Raw genomic sequence first — 8349 nt, 5'->3', positions numbered from 1 at the left:
TGTTTGGGCAGTTTTTGTCATCGCTTTCTTTATTTCATATTCTCTTAAATATTTTTTAAATTGCTAAAATAGGTGTTAAATCTACTACACATCATTACATTTTCAGTGGTTTTCCAGGTCAAAGCTACCACCAGGTGGTGCTGTTTCCTTCCTCAATTTTAAATGAATCCAAGACAATCAGTTGACAGAACCAAAAGTCTGCTGCCATGACTGAATTTATTCACCTTTTTAATCATCAAAAACATATTTACATTCCATGAAAACTAGTCCTACACTCTATGTATCCAAAGTGCTAATAAGACACGACAGAAGACCAAAACGTGACGAACAGCGATAATAGGATTTGCGACGACACCCAAAATCAACAACGAAAACATTACAAGAACTTTCCCCTATTCTTGTTTTCTAGTACAGATGCTCTACGTATACTCACAAATCACGCTTTAGCCAGACTCGAAACAAACATGGTCGAATACACCGGCTGTGGGCAGCATATCGTTATGAAATCAATCTGAACGATCTGTCAGTCTGATTGTCACAACAATCCTTTTGTGAATTTTTGCTGAAATGATGCCTGGGGCCATGGTAAATAAAAAAAAGAGAAGTAACACATTTAAGGGCTCAGTACGTGAAATATTCCAGTTCGAAATCTGAATCACCCTCAAAATCAGAGAAAGAATGAGATCCTAGGCTCGTGTGACCTTGTGTGTGTGTCTGTGTGTGATGGGGGGCAGATGGGCTCCTGGGGGTCCTCCCAGACTTGGATTAGGACATCAGTCAAGTCTGTTTTGCAACATTTTGGTGCAACCGTACACACAAGTTACACAAGTTCCAGGGATGCTCAATTCAATTCAGGTCTGAGGAACAGTCAAGAACATTGACACTTTAGCCATCTGGGAACTGCTGACACTCTGTACACATGTGTGGACACTGTCCTGCACCAAAGGAACCCAGCATAACTACAGTTGTGAGCATCTTATTCTGGAACTTTAACAGCAGTCAGGCCACCTCTGGCCAGCATGTGGACATCAGTGGCACTCCAAGGATTTGCCTCCCCAGACCGTCTCTGATCCATCTGTCACGCTGAGATACAACGCTGGCAGTGGATCATCTTAAACACACTCACACAACTAGCCAGCGGGGCTCTTGGAACATTTCTCACACAATGGAAAACTCAATGAGACCTTAAGTTTGACAGAAGGCACTTCTTCACTGCGAAAACGATGCAGGCAGCAATATTTCTGCCGATTTTCCAACCTCAGAGGATTCTGTGTGCTGTAGCTTCAGCGAGGAGTCAGCTCTACTTCTGCATCACTTTTACTGATGGATGGAAAACACGATTGTACCTGGCGTGAAAATGGAGTTGCTGCTGTATCTGAAATTGCAACTGTTTTTACTAACTTTAAAAATTACTGGACTCCTGAACTTTTTTTGGACCATAATAAATACCATTTTTATCAAGCACAATCTAACAGATTATTAATCTTATACCCAATTTCCCCGCATTTCCTAGCTAATTGAAACCGTATCAATGAGATTTTTGTAATTTTTCTCTTCCATACTGAAAGACAAAGTTGTTTTTTTACTGGTTCCTCCAGTTTATGCTATGCTAGCTGCTAAGTGTACTGTCACAGTTCCATATAAAACAGTGGAGGCTTATCAACTATCAGTTGGCTAGAAAATGCATTTTTGATGTTTTATGAACATTTTATTTCTATGTACATACTGGAAACTTTTATTTATAATTTATGATGTAAGATTTTCCTCCCCTTTGCATTAAATGCACACGCACAAATGACCGGCTTTCCTTTTTCTTTGCTGAGTAAAAATGTTGCCATCATGCTTTAGATATGGATCAAAAACTCAAATATTTGTACCTCAAAGGCATCATATGCGATAATTTACCTCAAAAACACTGATGCGCTCCTCCCCGCCCATTAATGACATTCTCCATATGTATATCTATATCCATCTATTTCCATATATAAATGACACTGTTGTGCGCTTGTTGAGGCAGCAACTTTTAGAAATTAAAGTCGAGAGTTGAAACTGTAACGTCATGTAAGGGCAAATTATGACAAACACAAGACTAAAACCTACATATGACACAGGATGCTGCCATCACAACATATAAAAGAGAATCATCTTCTCCATGTGCCTCTCCATCATTTTACATACCTATATTACATGTGTCACTATACATAATTCTACATTCTTTCTACAATAGTGGGTAAATTGTCCTCTTTATTCCGGAGCGATTCTGTCATTGAAGCGGGCTCAGGTTGCAACTCTCCTCGCAGCCACTAGAGGGCGACGTCGCCTCTTCTTGCTGCTTCCTCCCTGCCTCTTCTGGCTCGTGCGCCAGAAAGTTGGGGAACGTCTGTGCTCGCGGGATGAACGTCAGTGTCAGGCCACTTCCTGTGAGGAAAAGATATGGTAGGGCATCAATAAAACCTTTCTTTATAGTAAAAGTACGGTAGATAAGTAAGTTAGATGTATTAAAGAGGATTTAAATTTGAAGAAAGCAATAGCTGTTGAAACATGATAAAACTGTTGCTTAATGACCGGCCAGTCTGATGTCTTTATATGCAAAATAAACTTCATAGAGAGTCTTCTAAAAAAAACATATAGATGTAGGTGGTTCTTACGTAATAATATGCAAGTGTAAACTTCTATTATAGTATAAGAATATAAAGAGTTTCTTTCAGAGTGACACTATAATTTCATAAAACAATGTCTGATTTCTCCAAAATGTAAATTAATCTGCTGTTAGCATTTAGTTCATGGTTGGGGGGCTCTTCTGTGCCACTGGGGGGCCATTAAATTTATAGTAGGCTACTTTTTGGAGACAAGAACATTTAAGTAGGTTGAGAATAATGTGTCTGGAAGTAGCAAATGAGGGGCTGGAATAAAGCAGATACCTCCACAGATTAATGAAATTTGATTAATTAAAGATAACTGATTACTAATTAGTGTTAAATCATTAATGTCCTAAAATCCAAGATGCAATTATAAAGTTCTGTTCAAAATTTGATGAGATTCTTTGCAGTACCAAGATATTTCACCACAAACATTTAAAAAATAAAACTGAAAACTTGGTCCTCAGTTTCGAGAAAAAGCCAAGAAAACAACTTTTTTCTGTTAACTGTAAACAAGTCTATCAAACTTAATTTCCAAATTTTAATGCAACAATTAAGACAGCCTGTCGGCCTCAATTCAATGTCAAGGGCACGTGTACGTCAGGGAGATCAGTGAGCAGAGATAATAACACAAATCTCTGTGGTCAAATATGACGTGCGGGCCGATGAAGAGCGCTAATGACAAGAAAACTCACTTTCTAGAATCTAGATGCTAGTTAAAGGAGCAACTGGCAGGAGACAGCAGAGGGGCTGGAGTGGGAGTAACCATGAGACCAAAACAGAACTAGCCATAATAGGTGAGTCATATATACACACACACACACACATGCGTGTTTGCCTCAGTTTGTTTCCATCTATCGCTTGCTAAAATAAGGAAAAAAATGAGAGAAGGCTCCATAAACGTTCTGAATGCTGCTCAGTCCGTGTTCTGGAAAAATACTACAGGTCTACTAAGGGGGAAGGGGGGCACTTTATCTCTCCTCCCCCTTGAACTTAATAGATTGCTGAAACGACTGGTGTGCAACCAGGCATATCCTTTTCACATCTTTGCAATACAATCCCTCCCCTCAACCAAGGCCAATTTGTGCTGATAAAAAAAAAAGACGAGCAGCTGAGCACAGAGGAGAGAGGGAGGCAGATCTCATCATCTCTGCAGCCGTAGCACAGCAACGCCTGTGTGTGGCACTCTGTGACGGCAGCCTGAAATGCGGACGAGTGCGTCGGAAAACAAACAAAAGGGAGAAATGATGGTGTCAGCTCTTCCTCCCCTGTCCTGCTCCAAGGAGCAGACAGTGATTTGTCAGAGGCTTTTCATTACCAGGGGAAGGTCATGTCAGCCAATCTGGTCTGGGGTGGCAGTGGCTGGGCCGGAGCAGACAGTACAGGTAGGGGGGACCCCCCCCACACACACACACGGACACACACAAACACATAGCACCAGATACAGTATACTTGCTGGTCCATCCTGCATATGAGTGTCCACACAACTGTCTGTACCTTTCTTCCTCATAATGTGGTCACCCAGATGGGATCCTAGTGACGACCACAGAACTGCTTACTACTCAGGTGTGTGTGTGCGTATGTGTCTGTGTGCTTGTGTAGACTGGAATGAATAATAGATCAGGCCAAAGCAGCTTAACAATGAGCCACTTTCAATTTGTTAAATGCAGCGAAAACTTTCCAAGCTCTCTCTCTCTCAAAAAAGATCAAAACAGGTGAATGGAATGAATTTTTCATGGACCCCACTTTCGCCCGCATCTACCACGTTCCTTGTCGCCTGTTGCACTTCAGACAGTCTTACCGTCCTCTCTGACTTTGATTCCAGCTCCCCTCTTGGTGAAATCCCCTCGTATCACTTCCTGGCGATCAAACAACACAACAGCACTCCCTTCTATTAGAATTGCTAATCCTGCCACGCACAATCACAGAACGCGGGGAAGAAGAGGAGCGTGTACATGCCACAGAGCAAAATGACAAAACCATATATTAAACAGTCTGCTGAAAGTATACCAGCACTCTTTTAGTGTGGGAAATTGAACCGTTTCCAAGAGTCATGGCGCTGTCCTTTTTCTCAACTTGAAAACTTTAAAGTGCCCTTATTTGTATGCATCAGCAAACTGGAGGAAACAGCAGTTTGACTGAAATGCAAAAGAGTGAATAACATTAGGACAGTAGAGGTGAAATACAGCAGGAAGTGGATGCACTGTTGTTTCTGGAGATTAAAACAGTTTCCTCTCCTCCTTTGGTTTGGTTTTACATTTTTGGTAGCCATGGTAGTGAGACAGATGTGATGGATGACGCAGTTCCTCCTGTAAACTGCTGAAAATACACAACTGGGTGAATAAACCTCTACGCCACCAGGAAATGTTTTTCTTTACCCCCCTCCCACAAACCCACTGGCTATTTTAAAGCAACCCAGGCATGACTCAGCAAATTGACTGTGCTGATTGGATATTCATCATTCATGCAGGGACACGGCCAAGGAGAAAGTACGCAGACGTCATGCTCTAAAATCCTATTTTCTGACCGCATTGAAGTTGTAATTAACATAACAGTGTAGAGTTCTTTAAGCTCTACATTCACAAAAAGGTGACCTTGTGTAGCAGTTATTGCAGTTATGTGTGGACCTCCATGTTTAGGGGCTGAAAAATATTTGGGCTGTTGATTGACAGGAAGTAGTTGCGGTCCATTCCACCAATGCTGTAGACAGATGAAGAGGGTAAAAGGGCTGGCGTTGACTCCTGCGGCTTGCTTTGATGTTTGGCAGCTCTTTGACGAGAGCTATCTTAAAAATCTGCCAGTGAAATATAAAATTCCAGCGTACAAATTCCGGTGCAAACCAGCAGTAACCTTTTAGAACAGGAAACCTTGACAATCTTTAGCAGAAACCAAGGAAATGTTGATGTGTTAGTTTGCCAAGACATTATTGGATGAACTTCAATGGCAGGGATTCTAATTACTGGTGGGAATTTAGACAAAAGCTGTGTATCCAGGAATTGTAAAGGGACTGCTGGTTCTTGTCTATTAACACCTTTACGAATGTGTTGGCTGGAGCTGGAGATCTGAGAAGCCACTAAAAGAACATGCCTGATCCATCCTACAAAAACCTCTAGTAGAGACACAAAATGGTAGGATGGCTAAGGCTGCATGACATTAATAGTTCACTTCCTCTCTCTCTCTCTCTCTCTCTCACACACACACACACACACACACACACACACACACACACAGAATCATTGGCATCATAGCTATCTTCAAACACAACGGTGAACTAAACTCATGATTGCGCACGAGCAATCACGAGTTTTATTGTAACAGAAAAAAAGAGTTACAGAGAGAAAAAGAGAGAAAGATTCTCTGTTTGAGTGTAAGAAGATTAGAGAGACTGGACCTATAAATAATGACCTTGAGATCAAATCTTCATGAAAGCATCTTAAAGTTTGCAGTGCAAGATTCATATTTCTGCTTTTAAGCACGTCAGGGCACAATTACATGATGATCAAAAAAAAAAAAAAGTGGACTCAGCTTTTCAAAAGAAAATGGCGACATCAGAGTAACTTTCATCTTTACCGGATTTTCTGTTCCGCTCTATCAGTGAAAGCCAAAAGGACGTAATTCTCAGATAATTCTACTAATCAACTAATACCACAGACAGAGCATAATCTCATCAGCTCACTAATCACCTTCCAGCCTCCGGCCTACATGTAGACACTGATACACACGCACACTCCTTTACGCACAAATGTGTTTTGCGCCTCTTGTAATCTAGTTTGGATTATTGGTCTACATCACAGGAAAACAAAGTCAAAGAGAAAGAAATGCATCTTTGACCAGCTGAAAGCAACAACTTGAGAAGTACAGTATGTGACGATTGAACTACAAACTTGTCTTCTTTGAGCTCATCTCTGGTTTGACCCACATCTCCACTTCTGCCGCTGGCTGTGTTTTTCTTAATGAGCCAAAATGATGACGATTATGTGTCAAACCAGATGTTGTTGTTTGAGATTCCCAGTGGAAAAACACAGAAACAACTCCCCTCCAAGAGCTGGCTTCACTCATCAAAATGTAACCCAATCACAATCAAAGTGCTTCTTCCCAGCTAAGATAGTAGCTTGTTTTTTGCTCAATGGATATATTGTTGGGAAAAAATTGCTGCTGAAGTCTCAGTGCTCCTCCCTGTCGCTTCAATGGAAGGCTTCTGTACATTTCCGTGCCTTTATTTAGCAATGGCGCGCATGGTAATTGCTAACTCCGTGGCTGTACCTTGGAAACTGTAGAGATCTCCCACGCTGTTCTGACGCGTGATGTGCTGCCAGTAGGCACTGCGTGGCAGGGAGATGGACCTGGTTAGCGTCTCTCTGGAGTGGATCTGAAACAGACAGAGAGGACTCACAGTGTCCTTCACTTTCTGTCAGTCCTTAGTGGCAGGGGATTGCGGGGGAATTGGTGTGTTGTATGGTGGGTTTCTGGTTGAATGGCATGTTTGCGCTTGGCTGACGGGATAAAACTACATTTGGGATTATGGTAGTGACTCATTGCTGGAGAAAATGTTGTTTGTCTGTTTTTTACTTTTATTTGCAGTGTGTAAATGAAAGCTGCAAGTTAACAGCATCTGGCCTGGAACGTATGAGATATGTCATGATTCTGCTATAAAATTCTTAAAACACAAACTGAAAACTGATTTTTGTGCCATATTTTTGCAGGAATGCTAATATGCTTTATTTGGAAATGTTCCCAAAGCATCAGCATATGGTCAAGGCTCATCAAACACCAGATTAGCCTACATAAATAAAGAATACGGATGATGGTGTGGAGAAAGGGAGGAAAGAGAGGAGGAAAAGGCCAAATCCATGGGGTGTCAAAGGGAAGTCACCAGGCAGAAACAGTGTTTATGTGTGGCTTCATTAATTATATTCAATCAAATGTTGCAGATACAAAAAGATTTCTGTTTTTTGCCTGCAAAAACTCCTTGCTTTGTTCTGAGACGCCATGGGCGTCACACAAATGCACGGATGTACCTGTAAGCTTTTCTCCATCTCCTCCATCATCCTCTCATGTTGCTGGGCGATGGCCAGGGTGGCTGAGTGGACTCGCTGGTAGATCATCTCCCCCTCTCGAGTTTGGAACGTGAACAGACCCTCTCCTGTGTCGCACATCCTGCGCCAGAAACACACACGGAGACGGGAAGAGGCGCGCACACTTTGATCGCTGATTTACAAATATGCATGGCTGAATATATGTGCAGCAATGTGCTAAGCCTCTAAAGTCAAACGGGCACGTGTGCAAGGAGACACAATGCATGTATAAAGGGATGCACTCGCACCCATCACATCATTGCCTGAAGTGCTCTGCGGGAACTGTCGACATCCTGGGATATTTTGGAGTTTTTTTCCATCACTTATTGACAGATTTCTTCTTCCCTGTTGCTGCTGCCAGCACTTCAGTCACACATCCTCTTGCAGAAAACAAGCAGTGCTCGCTTGGTCTGCAGCACACCTACCTTCCAGACTCGAACGTGAACCAAGTGGAGTCTCGGCCGTATCGTCGCAGCGAGCTGAGGGGCCACATGACCAGTTTGAGGCGAGGGTTGTGTATGTCCCACAGGTAGATGTTTTCGTGCGTGATCTGCATGGTGCACTCGCCGTAGATGTCCAGGTTAGGGGTGGGCATCAGGTACACGTTGAAACGCTCTGGCAAAAAAATATGAGGA

At 42.3% G+C, this 8349-nt stretch overlaps 1 protein-coding gene across 5 annotated transcripts in view; it reads right to left on the bottom strand.

The window, feature by feature from the left end:
• Positions 1–184: 184 nt before the first annotated feature.
• dok6 (docking protein 6) overlaps positions 185–8349 on the bottom strand; it is a 38381-nt gene continuing 30216 nt past the window's right edge. For 2 of the 5 annotated variants that reach the window (XM_029842558.1, XM_029842555.1), the window contains 6 exons: positions 8140–8329; positions 7658–7796; positions 7404–7419; positions 6903–7004; positions 4441–4498; positions 185–2418 (listed from right to left, as the gene is read on the bottom strand). In XM_029842558.1, coding sequence (XP_029698418.1) covers positions 2304–2418; positions 4441–4498; positions 6903–7004; positions 7404–7419; positions 7658–7796; positions 8140–8329 — 620 coding nt within the window. In that variant the 3' untranslated portion in view covers positions 185–2303. Of the gene's footprint in view, positions 2419–4440; positions 4499–6902; positions 7009–7403; positions 7420–7657; positions 7797–8139; positions 8330–8349 lie in introns of all 5 variants that reach the window. The other 3 variants (XM_029842557.1, XM_029842556.1, XM_003977357.3) reach the window with 3 other exon arrangements.

Source organism: Takifugu rubripes, chromosome 10 (genome assembly GCF_901000725.2).
Source record: "Takifugu rubripes chromosome 10, fTakRub1.2, whole genome shotgun sequence".
Classification (NCBI taxonomy): domain Eukaryota; kingdom Metazoa; phylum Chordata; class Actinopteri; order Tetraodontiformes; family Tetraodontidae; genus Takifugu; species Takifugu rubripes.
The sequence above is the reverse complement of the archived record's forward strand: the minus strand, read 5'-3'. Positions and strand labels throughout refer to the sequence as shown.